At 48.4% G+C, this 20,779-nt stretch overlaps 2 protein-coding genes and 1 long non-coding RNA gene across 3 annotated transcripts; 1 reads left to right on the forward strand and 2 right to left on the reverse strand.

Moving 5' to 3' along the window:
• Positions 1-2,100: 2,100 nt before the first annotated feature.
• Positions 2,101-11,048, forward strand: idh2 (isocitrate dehydrogenase (NADP(+)) 2). Its single transcript, XM_088287189.1, has 11 exons — positions 2,101-2,324; positions 5,517-5,608; positions 5,851-6,016; positions 6,951-7,111; positions 7,202-7,345; positions 7,568-7,704; positions 8,453-8,604; positions 8,683-8,795; positions 9,338-9,435; positions 9,503-9,595; positions 10,646-11,048. Exons 1-11 carry the CDS (start codon positions 2,198-2,200, stop codon positions 10,728-10,730), a joined length of 1,368 nt encoding a protein of 455 aa, XP_088143315.1. The 5' UTR covers positions 2,101-2,197; the 3' UTR covers positions 10,731-11,048.
• On the reverse strand, positions 4,334-5,230 carry LOC148315919 (uncharacterized). Its single transcript, XR_015840531.1, has 2 exons — positions 5,087-5,230; positions 4,334-4,997 (listed from the first exon to the last, which is right to left on the reverse strand). It is a non-coding gene; the product is annotated as an uncharacterized LOC148315919 (long non-coding RNA).
• Positions 11,049-13,614: 2,566 nt separating the features above from the next.
• znf710a (zinc finger protein 710a) lies at positions 13,615-19,490 on the reverse strand. Its single transcript, XM_088287319.1, has 5 exons — positions 19,076-19,490; positions 16,342-17,754; positions 15,059-15,250; positions 14,816-14,990; positions 13,615-14,028 (listed from the first exon to the last, which is right to left on the reverse strand). Exons 1-5 carry the CDS (start codon positions 19,118-19,120, stop codon positions 13,892-13,894), a joined length of 1,962 nt encoding a protein of 653 aa, XP_088143445.1. The 5' UTR covers positions 19,121-19,490; the 3' UTR covers positions 13,615-13,891.
• Positions 19,491-20,779: the final 1,289 nt, after the last annotated feature.

Here is a 20,779-nt window from a genome sequence, read left to right on the forward strand (position 1 = left end):
ACGTCCAAATGTGGTCCCTTCCCAGAGTGCCACAGGAAGTTGCATCATTCAGATCGTCGGGACGCCAAAAGTAAGTTCACACATTTACTTTTCGGTACATTTGCTCAGTTTTTATGACTTGGGGAGGGGCTCTTACTCAACGCAAAATGTATCTATTAAACGAGGCTTCGGCCTGACTTGATGAACTGCATCCCCCTCATGTCAACATAGTTCAGAATCATTGACATGTACCAAGATGCCACAATCAAGCAGTTGCTTTCTATAATTCGATGAGCACTTGAAGACCCCCTACAGCCCCTACGCCCACCCTATCGCCACAACATACAATTGTTTAGGGGCACAAAGATACCACAGGAGGGCGCCAACGCATGAAAAATGAAGCAGAAGAAATTGCCCACCTTCCACCCCACCCCTCAAATTGCCCCTGGCAGCCCCCACTTTGACGAGTACTGCTGGCATTGTCCTACTTTGTGGCTGTCACTTCACAGTGACGGCGAGGCGAGCAATCAAAGCATATTCACACCATGTGAAGAACAATTGATGGTTTGCATGAGCAAGCAGCTGTGTGCCGCTTTCAAAAATATCATTTGCTTGCTTGCTGAAAGAAGGATGACTTTTCTCGATGTGCAGCTAACTGCGTCGATATCAAAAGCTTTTAACATCTAATGTAACATGTGCATTTATGTAAAACGCAAACTTTGGGATTATTTATTGATTGATTGAGTATTTGTTTCATGCGGAGCATCTGGATAATATTGATGAGCGTTCCTTTTGCAAAGCGTGCTCCTGAATTCGACGACGTTTGTGCGAGTGGAGAGCTTCCTCTGGTGGCCAGGAAGGTTTCTTACACGCTCTCTTATACTGGCCTAATGACGTAATGGCACGTGATTTCTACCAGCTGGACCTCGACATTGCCGACCAATAAAGATCCGTTTGAGCAAGCTTGATTGTCGCTTTGTCCTCCTGTCCTGTTCTGCCCTGTCCCGTCAGTGTTTCTTCCCCTTCAGGCGACTCTCGGATCTCCCAGAAAATTTCTTTCATGTCCGACAAATCTCACGCCAGTATCTTTCCATTCGCGATTCTCAACGCACCTTGCAGGTGTGTTCCTCTGGCCTCTTGCTTCCTTAGCGACTTGCACTTGCGCTTCCGCAGCTGCTTGTGTTTCTGCGTTCCCGCTTACGTTCCACAAAGGGGGTGGGGGGGGGGGGCAATCCGCAAGCTCCGTCGTTCACTATCAATCATTATATTGATGCGCTTATCCGTACTCGAACCAACTCAGCTTAATAGAACTTTAACAACAGCTGCTGCGGCTGCAACAAAACGCTTTACAGAACATGTGACCTTACAAAATTCTGTCATTACAGCAAGACCAAAAACATAACTAAAAAACATTTACACGCCGTAATGCTGTTGAGCAAATAAGTAGAATACATGATGATGATGATCCGCTCAAAGTAAATAAGCGTACGTGTGAGGTGACCTGCTTGGTGGCTCACCAGCAAGCTTGTCACGTGACTCTGCTGCACACGTTCTCCCACTCTGGGAAGAGGCTTGCAACCGGGAAAATTACGTCATTACTGGGCCGAGATATTTTTGGCACGTTTGCTTTGCCGTGCTCGCTCATTTTTGGGTCCATGGCAACTCACGCATTTTATTATTGCTTAGTAATTCACTAAGGCGTCTGTATTTTTATAGTTGGACGTTGGTCCTGTTTGATGTTAAGTTGGGTCAGGACGAAAGTCACCAAATGACATGCTATTTAAATATTTGCATTTTGCACGACCCTGGTTTAGTTCAGTTTAAAAGTTTTTTTTTAACATAAGCAAACAAAACATCAACACAATAGGACATTCGAGGTCAAAGAATACATTTCAGCATTCAAAATGCACAAAAGAGGCGTTGCACAAAACTTTGTTTAAGCAGCTTCTATGGCGTGTCTTTTTGATGTTGAAGAAGATCTAAATGAAATGGAGGGCGGGACGGTTGCGTTGCACCCGGTTCAAGATGGCGGACACCCTGTGCGTCACAATTGGTGGAGCACGCATGCGCCCTATTGAAGAGGCGGGCCGAAGGGCGGGGCTTGTCCAGCAGCAGCTTGACTGCAGCTATAAGTTCGCCGTGCGACACGGTGCGCCTTCCTTCCTCTTCGTCGCGTGTCAAGTCATTATCATCATCGTCACCGTCGTCGCCGGGAGACATGGCTGGCTATCTCAAAGTGTTTCGCTCTCTGTCGAGGTCTGCCGCCGCCGCCGCCGCCGCCTTTTCCAGACAGCCCGCCGTGCTGGCACCGGCTGCCCAATGGCACACTTTGCAACAAAGGAATTGTGAGTGCGCCGACACACTCGAACATCTGAACGGGCCCAATTTGGGTGGCGATGAGCTAGCTGGAGGAGCTTGAATGGCTTGCTAGCCGTCGGCAGCGCCTGCTTCGGCTTGGCCGCCATGCGAGCCGGGCTCGCGCGCTGCCCCTCCGCCGCCTCCTCCTCCTCCTCCTCCTCGTCCTCCTCCTCGTCCTCCTCCGCTTGGATGCGATTTGTTTCGACGCTGTCGACGTTAGGGCTCTCAAATGGCTGCCGTCGTCCAAGTTGCTTCGACCCTCGCTGAGCGCAGCCGCTCTTTGGCTTTGTCTTTGTCTTCTCCATTCAAAGTTTGTGCAGCTTTCCGGTAAAAATGTGCGCAAAAAAATTTTCAAGAAGCCGTGACGTCGCCTGCTGGCATCGTTGAAATGAGTGGAAGCTTTCATAAGTGACTTGAACAAGACTGTTAGTCTTTTAATGGTGCCGACAAGCCCAACTGGTTATCGAACACATTTTGGCGTCGCGTTCAAATGACTGCCACTTGTGTAAGGTGACTTGGCCGCAAAGTTTTTGTGCAAGGTCACACGCTGCAGACGCCGACGAGGCTCCTTGCAGGTCACAAATGGCCGCCGGTGTCCTCTTCGCTTGCGCTTGTGCAAACCTCTCACGTTGCGACGCTCTTCATTTGAACTTGCAAACGCGATTTGACATCAAAATCATGCAAATCGGCTGATGCGTCTTTTCTGTTCCGTTTTTCGTATTTTGCGTTCCAACTTCGTTCATCTGCTCCCAAAAAATGTTTTTATGGCTTTTCTCTTCTTGTTCGCTGGCTTCCAAATTCGCTGCAAGTAGTTGCAGATTCGACAGCAAAGCCTGTTCTCAAGGTGGAGGGTCACTTGAAGGACTCGTCCAAATCCATTTGACTTGTCTGCTTGTGCTGGTGTCGCGTTGCCTGCCAATGTAACGTTTGCTTTCCGCGGGCCTGTTTTGTGTCTGCTGAACACTTTGAAATGCTTGAAAAACAAGCCAACGGTATGACGCTGCACGCGTGTAAGATGGTCATGTCATGCTAAATGGATCATGTGTGTGTCACCATGCTGGCCGTTGGAGCGGCTGCAGCTTGTCACGAGAAAGTGAACTTGAAAGGTGACTTGTCTCTTTCAGACTTGAGCCTCATCTCAAGCGTCAACGCATCACTTGAACTTTTTGGAGCCTCTGTATGCTTTGGTGTCAATGTCGTTTCTTTTCTTTAGATGACGTAATTATGAGCCGTCGTCTCTTTTTCCAAGTATTGTGTGGCGAACGCACACGGCGGCTAGCATGCCCGCGTGACTTTGTGGCGCTCGCCCTTCAGAGCGAGCTGTGTTGATCCGTTTGCCGTTACGTCACTTTTTCTCCCCCCTCTCCTCTTCTCCGCATCGCGATGGCGGTCCTTGTTGTAGCCGATTTTCATTTAGGCCAGGCTTGTCTTGTCAATCCAGACAGGGCGGGTTTTAATAAAAAAACAAAATCCCATGATGCACTGCGCCAAACATGCAAAATGCCTGATGGAGGAGATGATGTGCAGCTCATTTTCATCTTTGTTTGCAATAATGGAAGGCTTTGTTTGTTGGAATTAGCAGGCGGGTTGACTCTTCATCGGCAACTTGAATATATATTTGAAGATAATGCTGACAAAACACATTTTGTGAATGTACACGTGGAAAAAGAAGAGTCCGGTGGCTAAAAAGGTTGCCGGTATGAAGCTTTTTTTATTTCTTTGCTCGTAACGTTTTGGGACGGCTGAGCAATTCAACGGATTAGGTCGGGCCACGGGTGCCACTTTTTTTATTTAGTTTTTCGGTGAAAGATGGGCTATTTTAAAAACGGGATCGTGTTCTCCCGTCCACTCCAATTCAAGGCCGTGCCTTAATTTGGATGCAACGTTTCTGTCTGCTCGAATGTGATAGCGTTCCATTACATGACCGGCAAGTGCCCGAAACGTTGTTGGGGGAGAATTCTTGTCATGGGGCGAGCGTGATCACTGAATTGTGATGAATTTCATAACGTATGCAAATGAGAGTGAACTACTTGGCTGCCGCTGCAAAGCAAATGAAGAAAAACGACCGTTCAAAGTGATGGAATTGAAGTCATTGTGGATTTTGGGTTGTTGCTGTTTTTTCTTTTGTGATTATTTTTACCGTCCGAGTTGGCAGTCATTGCTGCAGATCTATTCTTAGGTCATCTGCCGTCCGCTGAGGTTTGTTGGCGGCTTGGGAGCAGAGCGGCGAGTGTTCACTTGGCTGCGAGTGTCTCAAATGTCTCCACAAAGCAGCGTTGGGGAAGGGGCTTTTTTTTTTTTTTTTCGCCGCTTCCTCTTCTTTGTATTTTGGAAATTCATTGAAGGGCTTCTTCTGCGGAGATGGCTTGCGTGTCATGTTGAATTTAGTCAAACTCATTTGTATCGGCATACGTGGAAAGAGCCATTTCTTATTTAGCAACAAAATCAAGTGGAAGTTGCGGAACACAACGGTCTCGTTGAACCCTCCAAATTGTCCCAACGATCAAGTTTGCAGTGAATTTTCCGAGACTTGAGCTCAGCGAACCTTCCAAAGTAGGGCTGCCATAATCGCTTGTAGAAGTCAAAATTTGAACTCGATGTTTCGCACTGATGGTTTTTCCACGCGGACTACGTCCGAAGGCAGACTCGTTCGTTCGCCGCTGGGGGAAGAAATAAGCCACAACAAAAGACAATGTCCACATCTGGACTCATTTACAGATAAAAATTAAAGAAAGTGGAATGTGCCTACCGAAAAGCAGAAGGAGCGAACGCGTCATTTCCGGTGCGTTGGCCGAGAATAGCGATTAGCGTTGGCTCGTTTAAATCTCGCCTGCCGCTGCTCGTTGGAACATAAAATGGTCGCTGGCGTGTGCTGCGATGCCGCAGAAACGCCTCGCACAAGATTACAACGTCTGAGAAGGTTATCTTGTCACCTGCGTCGGTGGATTAGTTTGCTTGTCTCCTGGCAGGATTAGGGCCAAAACTCTCCTTGGGTCACTTTCTGCACGGCCAAGGAAGGACAAATTCAAGCATCACGAAAATCTTTTGAGATCGACGACTCACCTGACAATTCAATGTTGCTTGTCGTTCCGTTTTGCGTTTTGAAAGCAAGCCAGAATTTGGGTGAGCGTGATCGTCGCACTGCATGGTCATCAAGTTTGACTGGTTGTGATTGACAGATGGCGACAAGCGCATCAAAGTGGCCCAGCCCGTGGTGGAGATGGACGGGGATGAGATGACCAGAATCATTTGGGAGTTCATCAAGGAGAAGGTGACTTTTCAAACCGTTTTGGATGCAAGTTGGCACTTTCTACTTTGCCGGTTGCCACGGTGACTCGGCCTCGTGAACATTTTCTCCCACGAGCACTGACGAGAATAAACGGCACCTCCATATTAACAGTTTTGTTGTTTTTTTTTTTTAATTGCTAAGCGGTTGGCTTGATGCGTTTTTGCTGAATGCAGATTTTGTTTTTTGTTTTTTGCTTTTTACGGCGGTCCGCACTGCGCTCGCAGCTCATCCTGTCCAATGTGGATGTGGAGCTGAAGTACTTTGACCTGGGACTGCCTTACCGCGACCAGACCGACGACCAGGTGACCATCGACTCTGCGCTGGCCACCAAGAAGTACAGCGTCGCCGTTAAATGCGCCACCATCACACCCGACGAAGCCAGAGTGGAAGGTTTGTGAGGAGCGTGGGCGGAGTCAAAGTGCACGTGGCTCAATTGTTAAAGGAAAAACCTTTTCCAACTTGACGCCAGCAGAGGCGGTCTGTGTGATTTATGGTTTTTTTTTTTACAATTGACTTTGAGTAGATGAGGTGCGTTTGGAACGGTTCACTCATTCGTCATTCAAGGTTGACCAAAGTGTCGCTCACTCGCGCAAGTTGACGTTGAATTTGCTGTTCCCTAAACAAATATTTTTTTGCTTGCGTCGCCTTTTGTGCTGGCAAATGAACTTTGTTGCAATTTGCAGATGGCCCGCTGTCTGAAGATGAGCAAAAGTTGCGCGTTCATCTCAGTATGCCGCTTCAGTTCGTATCGCGGCGTCTTGACTGCCGGCTTGATTTTGCTCAGTGACTCAAAACGCTCGCTTCTCAACTCATCTTTTCCCCTTTTCGTGCTGGCCAAATGTTTTGATTATTAGTCAGAAAAATCAGCCGCATGTCAAAGTCGGGTCGTCGACGGGCACTTTCCCGTTGCTGTCAAATGATCAGGATTGTTGGCGATGCGCTGATCATTTGAGTCGGGTGTGCCGAGGGATCCGAGAAAACCAGGACAGACGTTTGAGACCGCTGCTGCTCGGTGTTGGACTTGATTTTAAAAATAAATAAAAATCTGCCAATAACGTCGTTGAATGCAATGCAAAGATGATTGACTTTGTGCTTCTTGAGTTGCGTGCTCACAATTGGGTCACTCGTGTCCAGGTACCACTCTGTCAGATTTCATGTCATAAAAATGCATTTGTGCAAATAAGACAAATCTTGAAGATGGGAGTCGAGTACGCTAGTTTGCGCCTCTGAAACGTTGCGCCGTTTATTATCATTTATTTTATTTTTTTGCATCAACGGACTTTTCCGTCTGCACGGTAGTCATCTCGTTTTGTTGACCGTCCAGAATTTAGCCTGAAGAAGATGTGGAAGAGCCCCAACGGCACCATCCGGAACATTCTGGGCGGCACCGTCTTCCGCGAGCCAATCATCTGCAAGAACATCCCCAGGCTTGTCCCCGGCTGGACGCAGCCCATTACCATCGGCAGGCACGCGTTTGGCGACCAGGTGACTCGTCGTGACGCCCCCCCCCCCCCCCCCCCCCAACGACGCAAAACTCCTGCGGCGCTTGAACGCATCGTTGCTTGTCTGCTCCAGTACAGGGCGACCGACTTTGTTGTGGAGCAGCCCGGCAAATTCAAGATCATCTTCTCACCTGCCGACGGCAGCGCGGCCAAGGAGTGGGAGGTGTACGACTTCCCGGCAGGCGGCTGCGGGATGGGCATGTACAACACGGACGAGGTGAGTGAGCAACATTGGGAGAACGCAAACTTTTCCTTTCCTTAGCTCTGAAGCCTCACGCGATTCATTTTGTCAAGGGCTCGGCTAGCGCTTTTCTTGACTTTCTGTTTGCTGTAACGCCGTCAGACGAGATAACGTCGAGGGGGGCGGTGCGCTTGTTCACCTCTGCAACTGATCGCATCTTGTGCTCCTTCTCTTTTTTTTTTTTTTTTTTCTTCTCAGTCCATAACAGGCTTTGCACACAGCTGCTTCCAGTACGCCATTAACAAGAAGTGGCCGCTGTACATGAGCACAAAGAACACCATTCTTAAAGCGTACGATGGTCGATTTAAAGACATCTTCGAGGACATCTTTCAGAAGTGAGTTTAGAAAATGGGCTGCGGCCAATCAGAAAAAAAGAGTCGGCAAACTTTTCACTGTCCAGGCAATTCGAACGTTTTGTTTGGCAACAAATCGGCTCGCTTTTACCACAAACGACAAAGTGCAATTGATCTTGAAGATGTGAGATTAACCACCACACAAGAATATGACGTCGCTTTATCGCTGCAATCGACAAGTTGACCTTCAAGACACTTTTGGGTCAAATCGGTTCTCCAAATCACATTGCACAAGATAATCGGCGAAGATGAGAACTTGTCGTGGGGAGCGACGGAAAAGAAAATGCGAGCGTGTGCGGACGGCTTCGGCTGCTTTCGAGCGCCTCGTTTTCCCGCTGCGGGCTGCTGCCCGTAGGCGCAAGAAAGTCCCGGTCGTCGTCACCATTTGAGTGACGGTTGAGTTTCACCCCCAAAACGTCTTGGACAAATTCTGGAAATGCTAATAAATGGCTTAATTGTTTTGCATTTAACATCTCGGTGGATGTCGAGCATGCTGGTTCAAAAGCATTAAATAAAAAATTGCGCCACTTACTCTGCTCTCTGTCAACCGTTCACAACAAAAATTGTCATCTTACTCCGAACGGAGCTTGTGATAGTTTATTTTTCCTGAGAAACTTTTGAAGGCGTTTTGTTGTCATCTGTGTGAAATAGAATAGCAAGTGAATGGTAAATGGGTTGTCACTTGCAAAGCGAAAAAAAAAAAACAAATCCTCCTCGTCTTTTCTCAAAGGCACTACAAGCCCGAATTTGACAAACTGAAGATCTGGTACGAGCACCGGCTTATTGACGACATGGTCGCTCAAGTCCTCAAGTCTTCTGGAGCTTTTGTGTGGGCGTGCAAGAACTACGACGGTGACGTTCAGTCTGACATCCTCGCACAAGGTCAAAAGCTGTTTGTGGATTTATTTTTTTCCCTCCCCCCTGCTCACACATATCTCATTTGACCTCGCTGTCTTTCAGGTTTCGGTTCCCTCGGGCTCATGACGTCGGTGTTGGTGTGTCCTGACGGCAAGACCATTGAGGCGGAGGCCGCCCATGGCACCGTCACTCGGCACTATCGCGAGCACCAGAAGGTTCGTGCGCCGCCGATTGTGACGTTCAATTGCCAGCGTGGGCCGAATTTGAGCAATTGGGTCGTGCGAACCGTACAGTGCGGCGCTGCTTTGATTTCCGAAATGAATTTGTTCTCTTACGTGCTCCTAAATTGCGTCCAATCCGCTTGAGCATCCAAATGAAAATGGAGTTGAAAGGCCACAAAGATTGTTCCTTGATTTGATTATTTGGACGCTATGTCGCCTGCTTGGCGTCCCGCTGATTGCGTCGCGCAAATACTGCGTTCATTTCATTAGCCGCTTCGTCTTTTCGGTTGTCCATTTTCTTCGGAAAAAGAAATGAATGCTGTCGTTAGACGTCGCGCTGACTCTGACATTTGCATCCCGCATTGGAATACTCCAAGCTGGCTTTTTTACAGCAAGCACCATTTAAAAACAAAAAAAAACCAGGCTGCTCATAATCTCTCTAATCTCGTTGCACACTTGAGTACAATGACAATAAAGGGAAGTCTTAATTTGGGCCGCACGCAAGTTGTACTTGAAAGTCCAAATGTCGGTTTCAGGGAAGGCCGACGAGCACCAACCCCATCGCCAGCATCTTTGCGTGGACCAGGGGCTTGGAACACCGCGGCAAACTTGACGGCAACCCCGACCTCATCAAGTAAAAGACGTTTACTCTCCGCTGACATCCAAAAAGTGCCAAGACGTTTGTGTCTGTCGATCGGCAGGTTCTCCCAAACTCTGGAGCGTGTGTGCGTGGACACGGTGGAGAGTGGCACCATGACCAAGGACCTCGCTGGCTGCATCCACGGCCTGTCCAAGTAAGGGCCTCTCCGGTCAAATTTGTTTTTTCAAGATCGGCGTCACTCGCGTGTGTTCTTTTCAACAAACACGCAATCACAGAATCTGGATTGCAATCGGACCATCTCGCCTTTCGACAGAAATGTTTTGTTGTTGTTGCTTTGACGCCAACCTTGGAAGATGCTCAACTGGCACGACTTCAATCTGACGTCACTTTGCAAGCGCTTAACAAAATTCATCCAATCGAGCGTACGTGGACAGAAATCCCAAATCAGATGACAGCCAGATGGGATTTGTCAACGTTTGGTGATGTTTTTTTTTTTTGCGATTCAACTCCACTGTGACGTGGATTTCAATGTGATTAATTGTTGCGCCGTACTTCAGAGTCGTTCCCTGGCGGCCCGTTTCAAAACGGTTCTTTGACCTTTTCGCCTGCCGCTCGCTTCATCGTTTTTGGGGTTTGCTCTTTCTAATGTTTTTCTAACGCCTTGAATGCTTTTCATTGACTGCATTTTTTTTTTTTATCTTCTCTGAAAATAAAGACTGTCGACTTTCCGCGTCAATATTGACATTATTGCTGCAGCTGATCACACAACGTCAGTGTGGGGGCAAGACGGAAAAAGTTGCATCCTAATTTTAGAGCGCTGAACTGTGGCTGTGACTCAACACTTTTTTATTTTTTAAGCCGGAAACATGGCTGCAAATTTGTGCTTTGGTCTTTTTGTAGCCGTTTTCCAGTTTCACCAGCGCACAAGTAAGGCCGGTTTTCAAAATTTGTTCCGGCCATACAATACCCAAGAAGTCCCAATGCCAATGCTGGCGACTGCCATTTGGACAAAAGTAGAACCACAGCAGCGTGCAGACCTAAAAAATTTAGTGATGTGACAAAATGAAGATGTCAGTTTCTACATTTGAGCTCGCTTTTTTTTTTTTTATTTTAATTTTTTTTGGGGGGGTGGATTGGTTTGCATTTCATGCATCTTGTCTTATTGAAACCTTTTGATTTCCTGATTGTTTGGTCACGTGACCAAGTGAACCCGCTGACGCCGTCTGCTGTCCTCCCTCCCCAGCGTCAAGTTGAACGAGCACTACGTCAACACCACGGACTTCCTCGACGCCATCAAGACAAATTTGGACAAAGCTTTGGGCAAGTGAAGGACTTGAAGGAAGACGCAAGCGTTGTCACGCTCGCTTGGGTTTTTGTACCTCATTTTTAACTTGAAGGTCAATCAATTCACAGACATTTTCATCGGAAGGATGAGCGAGCAAGCGAGCTTTAGTGTGATCTCCATTTGTAGAAGTATTTGGTGCTCTTTGAGGGCTTATGACACATTTGAGAGTTGTCCTCGCACTTCCTGCCTCCCTCTGGCAAGGTTTTATTTTTGTAATGTGAAGTACTGTATTCAATACTCTGTAATGCCTGAGGCAAGACTGCAGCTTATTTGCAATAAACCCTTTGTTTGACCCACACAACTCCTTTTAAGGTCTTTGAACGCCTCATTTGCCTCGTTGCCACGTCACTTTCCAGCCGCACCCAAAAACGCCAACCAAATGTTTTTGTTTTTTAATCACGAGCCTGCGCAATCCGAAATCATTTTCTGCTGACAGAATGAGACGTCGGAAAGGTGTGCCTCCCCTGTTGTGCGCATCCTGGCCATGTGGGGGCGATATAGGCAAGGCAAGTTGAAGGAACAAGCAGAGCAGGTTTCATACAATGAGACGATGCAAACATGCTTTACATTAAAAAAAAAAAACGTTACAAGCGGAACAAAATATTGAGACTACAAAAAAAATCACAAAATGAAATTGAGACCACGTATCCATTAAAAAATGGCCTGCATGTGGACATTAGCACAAGAGAATCAAGTTGAATGTCGCAGTTAACACAAATGTTGACATAATACACAAATTCACTAAGAAGACGTAATCCACTATTTGTCTTTTTTTTTGCGCTCAAAATGTTTACATTGTCTGTCTACACGCATTGCTCAGCAGCAGGGATGGGCAACTGGTGGCCTCTTGATGAACTTTTTTTTTTTAAAACACTAGGAAAAATTAAATGTACATTTAACCCTCCTTAAAATAAAATTGTTTTAAAAAAGGGAAATCCAAAATAAAAGATAGGCGAAGTCACCGGTGCCAAAACTGCGAATGTGCCGAGGGGCTGACTATAGTTTGAGGTTGTAAAATCAAAAGTCACCGATAGATGGCTTAGTTGTGCTTATGCTGCTTAAAACGACAATGTGAGTACGCCTACTTTTGTTTTGCCTCAATATTTACATTTTAAGTGAGTAGATGCAAAAAAAAAAGAACATTTTTCCACTGTGAACGTTAGTTTCTTGTTCAGCAGTATTGTGCCAACCTTGAATGGTCATTTTTATGGAAGGGAGCCATTTGCACCGGACAAAAAAAATGACTGCATGTGGTGATTTTTCTTTTTTGCTGTTGGTTTAGGAGACTGGGTTTTTTTGAAAAATGTATGACAAAAAATGACATGTATTATGTATTTTTCATGTATTTTCACAGTGGCATTTTTGCTGTGCGTGTGGTCGTAGCCCCCATGAAAAAAGCCATTTTTTTCAAATGAAATTTATCCATTTAACAAAAAAAGAACGAAAAGTGTCACGACTGGTCGGTTTGCATCGCTTTTTGGAAAAGCGGCGGCGGGGTCTCCGAGAATCTTTTGACGAGATCTGCGGGTGCCAGAATGCAATTTCACAAGGTCTGAAATTGGACCTCAAGAAATCCGAAAAGATTGACGGCGCCCGTCGCGTCAAGATAAGCTCCCAATCTTTGGCAGCGTGTTTTGCTGTTTAGGTTTTCTGATGTCAGTGAAACATTTCATTCAAAGAATGACGTGCATCGACTTTTAGCAGGAAGTTGATGCGGAAAGTTAAAAGAAGAAAAAGAAAAAGTATAGGCGGTGGTCTTCGTTGCCATGTAGCACTCGCTCCTCATTTTGTAAAAGAAAAGGCGACTTGGCAGACGTGTTGGAAGTTGCCACACTTGACCAGTTTGGCACCTTTGCAACTTTGGTGAGTGAAACTTCAGTTGACTTTTTCGCCAACTTCACAATTGGCTCACGTGTGCGTCTTACAGTAAAAAAATCAACTCTTTTTTTTTTTTTTTAAATCAGATACAAATAAACGTTTATAGATTTGTGCTGATTTTGAATCTGCCTGCGCTTTTTTTTTTGCTCTAGCACACCAGCTTTTCGTAATGAATGATATTTGTGATATTTGTGACGGAAGGGTTAAGTTGAGCAACAGGTGGATTTTTTTGTTGTGCTGAAATGTTCTAGCTATAGTTTCGAAACGACAACGCGTATTGCGCAACCATTTCGAGGTCACTTGTTGCTGCTCAGTGGAATCAACTCAACTTTCATGAGGCACACGTTTGTGTGTGTGTCGTTTCTAAATATTGAGTTCTGCTGGTGAATTGTTGAATGTGCGTTTGTGGCTCAGGCAGCATGTGTCTTTATTTTGGAGACAAACATCACTTTGCCACTTTCAAGACATTCTCACCCTAACTGGGAAGGAAGGGACGTTGAGGGAGCTTTCAGACATTGTGGAAAGGCCCGACCTTCTTCTGTCCACTAGGAGGCAGTGTTGCTGTCCCTATTGAACGGAATAGGAGCCATTCCCTGTTTTTTGTTGAGAAATTGGAAATTGCAAAACAGAAAACAAGCCTTCATCTGATCTTCTATTGCGTCTTTATTGAACACAGGTTGGGAAACAAAATACGAGCAGAGTTTGTTTTCCCTCCAAATTTTTGCCTTGACACTGAAGTCACAGAAGACATTCTTCTTCGTCTTCTTCTTCTACTGATGCTACTTCTTCGTTTGTGTCCACAAACGCACATTCAACAAGTCACAAGCAGAATTGAATATTCACAATTGCTGTGTTATGAGAAATGCTCACGCACATTAAAATTCGCATGCAAAAATCACAGCTACATTTAGGGATGTGAAAAATGCGAAAATGGCACGTGTTTTTTTGTGTGTGTGTGTGTGTGAATCATTTGGAGACAAATATCTCCCCAAGTCTTGTGTAAAACCTTTGTCTCGTTTTTAATGAACACTTGGGCTACTTTATTTGAAGGTGACCATGATGGCGAGCCGCCGTTGCAATTATAGCCAGTGAGCGCATTTGGAAAAGTCGTTTTGGAACATTGCAGGGAATTCCAGTGCATACCGTCCGTGCATGTGCAAGATTGCTCGGCTTCTTTGACAACAACCCAGGCAAAAAATTGAAATCAAAATAAAACGCTCAAAAGTGTTTTGGATCCTCGTCTACATTCGGGGTCGCTTTGCTAACTCACGTTGCGCCGTAATAGTCCGTTGGCGAGCGTTTGCAAATTGCGTTGTTGTTTGTTCGGTTCTCTCGCTCGCCCAATTCAAAACTGTCGTCGTCGACGTCGTACTGCTGCGGCCCTTCTGCGTCTTGGCGCGGCTCTGAAGGGAGAAGCAAAGAGAGAACATATGATGGAAGCCCGTCTTTGTCACGACTTTCCAAAAGGCGCGAAGCCTCACTGAGGAAACGCATGTCGTGCGCTGCTACGGACACGCGCGTCTCAAGCGCACACGCTGCCAAAGCGTTACGCGACGTGCTGAGTCCAAATGCTTTTGCGACTGACGCCGAGCGCGATATCGCACGCGTGCCGCAACGGGGCCTCGAGAATCGGTTTGTCGCTGGCCCCTCTCAATGAGCAAGAACAAATATCGGCGCCCGCTCACGCATGTTAGCCCCAATGTTTCGGAGAACGCAATTTGGACGTCAGCGCAAAAATTGGAGCGGCTCGCCAACCGCAATCTTGTTGAGGCCTCATCTTTCAAATGTGGCCTATGAGAATTCATCTTCACTTTTAAAAAAAGAGATTTTCATATATCTTTCGAATCAAATAGTGTATCCAAAGCAACTTCCTGACATTGTATTGTTCCGTTTTTTTTTTTTTTTGTGGTTTTGTTTTTATTTTAAATGCAATGGGTCGTTTGTTGTAGAATTTGAAGCTGAAGGTCCTGATTGATCAGTTACCCAAAATAATAATTGATACTCGAAGGGACGAAGAGTCGTCGCGGCACCTCTCGTGAACATTTCTCCGGATAAAATAACAAATTGTTGTGGAAGTTACATAGAATACAAAAACGAGGCGATTCTATCGTAAAATATGTCAAATTGTTCATTTGACTCAACATTTTGAAAATGATCCGCGTGTTGACTCTGGGCTCACGCGTCGCCTACCGTGGCCGTCTATCGTGCCGTCCGTGACGCCGTGTTTGACCTTCATGTGTCGGCTGAGGTTGCCCTTCAGGTTGAACTTGCTGCTGCAGTAAGCGCACTTGAAGGGCTTGCTGCCGGCGTGCAGGTGCATGTGGCCCAGCAGGTTGTACATTCTGTTGAAGGACTTGCCGCACACCTGAAAGCGCACAGCACAGACTTTTGCCCCCGTCCGGTCGGGTCGGGTCGGGTCGGGTGGCGTCCTACCTTGCACTTGAAGGGCTTGACGGGCAAATGGACGATCATGTGCGTCTTGAGGGTCTGCTTCTGGACGAAGGTCTTGAAGCACACGTGGCACTGGAAAGGTCTGACGCTGGCGTGGATCAACATGTGCCTCTTCAAGTTGGCCGACAAGGTGAACTCTCTGGAGCAGACTTCACACTTGAATTCTTTCATTCCCTATCGCGGAAGGACTGCGTGAGTGTTGCGTTCCCAATACTGGAAAGCTTTCCATTTTTTTTTTTTTTTCTCATTTATTGGTTTATTTCTGGGCGTCTGGACTGCGATGTCCACATACAAGTACTTCCCTCGCAGCGTCTTGTCATGTGACTGCTGCTGCTTTATTTTTCCAAAGCCAGACTTTGGCCTTCCCTAACAAGAGCGTCGTTTTGTTTTGTTTATTTTTCCGCTCCCCCTTGCTTCTGTTTTTTTTTCCCATCTAAGAAAATGGGTGCGCTGTCCCGTCAGACTTCCCGTTTTCTCGGTCACCGTGCTTTTTTTGCTCCGGACGCATGACGGGCGCAATTCGCAATTCATTTGATTCCATTTCGATTCACGGGACAATTTCAACTCTTATCTCGTGGCACGGCTGTATTTGCACGTCGAACGGAAAGCTCAAATGAAAAAATGTCTGTCTTTCCCAAACACGCCGGGTGCGTAAGCAAAAAATTTCCAGGACGGATGTCACGAAAGGATGCGTTTTTCGAACGAGCCACACTCAGTTTGCGCGAAGAACGATGCTCTGAGCATCTGACACGTCCTCGTTCCTGACGAGCCTTTTTAAGGGAACCCGCTTTGATGACGTGGACGACGTCAAGATGAATCTCGATTTCGTGACCCCCGTCCTGGAATTAGATTTGACTTTTCAGACCTAAATCTATCAACGGTTGGCAGGATCTGAAAGGAGCATTTTGTCTTTGGGCGACCTGCCAAAGGGTTGGCTATCGGACGGAAATCTTTCCATTTGCTTTTTTGCAGCTGCAGCTTTAATTCCGTGTTGATTGCGTTGCAGAAACGAATTGAATCGAGCGGTGGAATGAAGATGATTTGGGTTGTGAGATTTAAAGTGATGGAATGAGAGCCAAATGTTCCAAAAGCAAATTTTGAAGAAGGCGTTCCGTTTTCGCCGCAAAAGACGAGTTGTCGGCGTGCTGCGCGGCACCCCCTCATTCATTTTTGCCAGGGAATTTGTTTCCCCGCTCTTGGAGTGGATGGCGCGCCCGACCGGTTGCCGCCGGCCGCTTGAGCTCGGCGGCTTGCGGTGCCGCTACCTTGTGGGTGAGGGCGTGCTGCCGCAGGTGATGGATCTGGACAAACTCCACGCCGCACTCGGGGCAAACGTAGGGCCGCACGTTCTGATGCTTCATCAAGTGGTTCTGCAGCTGGCTGCGGTAGGCGAAGGGCTTGTGGCATTGGGGGCACTGGAAGGCGGCGGGGCCCCGGTGGCCGCTCAGGTGGCGCTTGAGGTGCGCGTACGTGGGCAACTCCATGCCGCACTGGCCGCAGACGTGGCACCGGCCGTTCTCGTGCTTGCTCTCGTGGGTCCTCAGCTCGCTGGGGTAGGCGAAGCCGCGGGCGCAGAAGCGACAGCTGTACGGCTTGATGTCGGAGTGCTGCAGCATGTGGCGCTTCAGGTGGCTGGTCTGCGTGAAGGCCTTGTGGCAAACGGCGCACTTGTGCGGCCGCGTGCCCTGGTGGGTCAGCAGGTGCGTTTGAAGGTGGCTGGGCTGCTTGAAGAGCTTGCCGCAGTGGAGACATTCGTGGGGCTTGATTCCGTTGTGGCCCAGGATATGCGTGACCAGGTTATATTTGGACGTGTACGACTTGTCGCACATTCGGCACTTCCAGCGTTTTAGACCCTCGCCCACATCCACGCAGTACGACTCGTCGATCTGCACGTTGATGTCCAGGCGGTCGATCTGCATTCGCCTGGCGAGGCCCTCGGGGTCCGACCACAGCATGGCCTGGCCGTTTTCCTCATACTCGCCCGGTAGCGCCAAGCCCGCCGACTCGTAGGCCACCCGGTCGCAGTCCGCAGATTCTCTGGCGGTTTTGAGATTGAGGGCCTCCTCCACGGGTTCCCCGCGCACCGCGGACTCCTCTTCCTTCTCGCGCCCGCGGAGACCTTCCCCTCGGTCTCGTCTCGGCCCTCCCCCTTCTTGTGGCGGCGATGTTTCTCGGACACGCGAAGGACAATTTGCGGTCGGATCCGCTCGCTCGGCGCTCGGGCGACCGCAAGTCGGCGACTCCGTCGGTTCACCTTTAACGTGAGCGTGCGGACTTTCGCATTTGGCCGGGTCCGCCGTCAACTCTCCATCACTCGCGGGTCTCTTGGTCCTCGGTCCGCGGGCGCCCGGCCGTCTGCTCCCGCTCGCGTTCTGCTGAGAGGGCGGCTCCCCGGCAGGCTCCGCTAGGTAGTCCCCGTTGGCGCCGATCAGCTGATCCGCATACTCGTACTCCATGGCTTCGGGCGCCGGAGGCGGGCCCTCTTTGGAGTCTCCCGCGTAAAAGCCGTTTGGAGCGATTGTAGCTCCGAAAATGTCATTTTGGGAGATGAGTCCGAGAACGGCGGCCTGAGCCAAGGATAGAACCACGACGGGTTCCGTCTGTGTGCCGGCGTCCATTTGGCCTTCGGTCACCTTTGCGTAAGTTTGCGCCAGTCGGCCGCTCTCCTCCTCCGCCTCCTGCAAGAAACGTTTGAACGTTCCAATCAGTGATTTCAAAAGTGACCTTTGGCAATATTTTGGCATTCAAACGCCTCCGCCTTTCTTGGCCTGGCGATTTTGTTTTCACGTCTGGCAATCCAAACTGTGCAAAACGCTCGCATGATTTATCTTTCCAAAATGGACCTCAAAGGCTTTGCGTTGCGTCCACGACAATCTGCGTGGCGTTGACGTGCCGCGCAACAATAAAGACCACCAGAAGGGATGCGAGCCCAACCAGGAAGTTGACTTCCGTGGACTGTCCCGCCACTTCCTGAGACGGAAAATCTTCAGGCGAGCTGGCGGCGGAGTTCACCTCCACTAAAACGCACCTCAGCCTTGCGGTGGGCGCCGACGGCTTCGGGCGGCCTTCGCAAGATGACGAATGGAGCGGGCGCTCTCATCTTCATAACGGACGTTTGATGGAGCGCCGAGCTCATTTCCGCATTCCCGCCTGATGCAGAACTCGCCGGCAAACGGTTGCGCGAGTGCCGAGAGTTGCGAACTCCGAGCAAAACTCCGTCAATGAACGCCACGAACGATCGGCTGCCGCTTTCACGAGCTTTTTCCTACTTTTGATTGGCTCGTTGCTGTGTGGCGCAAGCGTTGACCTTAAGTTTTTAGGACACGATCATGAAAAGGGAAAGGAATTAGAAGGCAACACCGAGAGAAAATAATGACTTGTGTGAGGTGAGGAGAGAAGACCCGGATGAGCACGTCATTTAGAATGACTGTTTTTAAAGTCGTCTCACACACACACACACACCCGGGGGGCGTGCGCGTGTGTGTGAGTGAAAGAAAAGGAAAGAGCGACTGGGTGTGTGTTTGTGTGGGTGAGAAAGAAAAGAGAGGGAGGGAGGGAAGGAAGGAGAAAGAGCTGTGAGCAGGAGAGGCGTGGAGGGAGGGATGTAGTCAGACGAAGACAGAAATGAGATGGAGGAGCTGAAAGAAAAAGAAAGTGGGCAGAGGAGAGGGAGAGATTGAGTGAGCGTGTGAGAGGTGGAAGACAAAAAGGAGGGCGACTGAGAGACAGAGTGAAAGAAGAGAAAGCTGAGCGCGTAATGAAAGGCTGACAAAATGAAAGAGAAATGACGAAGGCGAGGAAGGCGAGGCCGCACTTTGCCGTGGAAAGTTGCGAGTGGAAAGAAAACGGCGGCGGATGCTCAACGTGCGCGTCATGGCGCAACAAACGCGTCTGCTGAGGACTTGCATTGCAAAAGTACACACCCCCTAAAAAGTCCGCCCAGCCCAGCCCAGCGGAGCAGAGCAACCCGACCTTGAAATGGTCCAAAGTTGAACTCACCACATTGCTCCTGGATTGATGCTTGAGATGTTTCAAGGATCTCATCCTTCACCAGAAAGGAGCCCGAGCAGTCCGACAAGACGCCTCCTATTTATATCTGCGCCAGAGCGGGGCGGTCCCACGGCTCATCCTCCTCCTACTGTTGCCGTTATCACAACTGACTGTGCCTGAAACACACGCACACACCAGCCCATTTCTTTCTCTTCCTCCCACCCTCTCCTTCCTATCTCACTTCTCTTTCTCTCCTCTCGTCTCTTTACACACACACGCACACACGCACGTTATCTCGCTCTCTCACCACAGGCAATCCAGCATGACCCTTCAACACACATTCTACGTGCAGACACACACGCGTACGCATGCGCTCCATCTTGACTTGATCACGCATCATCCAGTGGTGCCTTGAGATATGAGCTCAAATTCATTCGCTGACCGCACTCGAATCTCGAGTCATCTGTTCCCATTGAACGGAATGGAAATGTCCCGCCCCAGAAAGCAAATAGTCTTTTAATTCGGACAAATCTTTTGTATTCAAATATGCGTTATAACGAGCAATGCTAACTGTTAGCGCGTCAATAGCGTTTTGCATTGTTTGTTAGCGTGAAGCTAAACAAGCGTTCCAAAAGGTCAACGTCGTTAGATGTTTAGTTTGACTTCAAACTTGACAACCTGAAGTTATTTTTTTCTTAACTGTGAAGTGAGTTGAATTGAGTTCACTGCCGCCACGTCTCAAGTTTACACCGGACAAAAATCTCAAAGCAAAGAAAAAAAATAAACCGTAGGACGAGGTTGGATGACGATCTCAAGGTGCCGCTCGACTTCACGCAAACGCAAAACTGCAGAACCCAATCACAAGTTCCTTTGCTAAGTTGCGCACAAATGCGTGCGCGTGCGCGTGTGTACGTTCCCTCCGCCAAACAGCAGAGCGAGTTCTGTAACACTTCAAATTTCCCCATTGTGGGACTAATAAAGGACATCTTTATCTTTATCTTCAACGGGTGAAGGCGCGTCCATCAATAGCAAAACAGACGGACAGCTGACATTTGAACTTGTTCTGCAGTTTTTTTAAAGCGTCCAACTAATTAACGCTCACGAAAGCACAGCGGCACAAAAATGACACGAAAGAGTGACGGAAGACAAGGAGTAGGAAAGGAAAGAAAAGCAGTTCGGAGTGAGACAGGCGTATAGGGAGAAAGAATAAGGAGGAAAGAAGCAGAAGCGGGGGTGGGGGTGGGGGTGAATCTGAGTGGAGGAAGAAGAAGAAGGAGAAGGAGGAGGAGGAGTGTGCATGAAAGACAGAAAGAAAAAGGGGAGAGAGGAAAGAGAGCCGGTGGAGTGGGGGAGGGAAGGAGGGAATGCAGCAAAAAAGGAGTATGAAAGGACAGCAGAGAGTGGGTGGTGGGGGGGGGGTGAGGTCAAAGAGAAAGAAAAGGGAAAAGAACGAGGGGGTGCAAAAAGATGGAGGGAGGCTTGAAAGACAATGTGCTGAAAGAAAGGAAGGACGTTGAGGTGTGAAAATAAAAAAAAAGAGAGAGAGAGATGAGGGAGGGGCAGAGACCTCGTGGGGGGGCGAGTTGTAGTTTGAGAAAAGGGAGGGAGCAACGGAAAGGGGAAGATATTAACTATTCAACTTCTACATTTTCTTTTCGGTATTTGTTGCACCAAAGCGTGCATGTACTCGCGAAGGCGTGGTGGTGGGGGGGG

This window comes from Idiotropiscis lumnitzeri, unplaced genomic scaffold (assembly GCF_059441095.1).
Source record: "Idiotropiscis lumnitzeri isolate Australia: NSW breed Sydney's pygmy pipehorse unplaced genomic scaffold, RoL_Ilum_1.0 HiC_scaffold_35, whole genome shotgun sequence".
Classification (NCBI taxonomy): Eukaryota; Metazoa; Chordata; class Actinopteri; order Syngnathiformes; family Syngnathidae; genus Idiotropiscis; species Idiotropiscis lumnitzeri.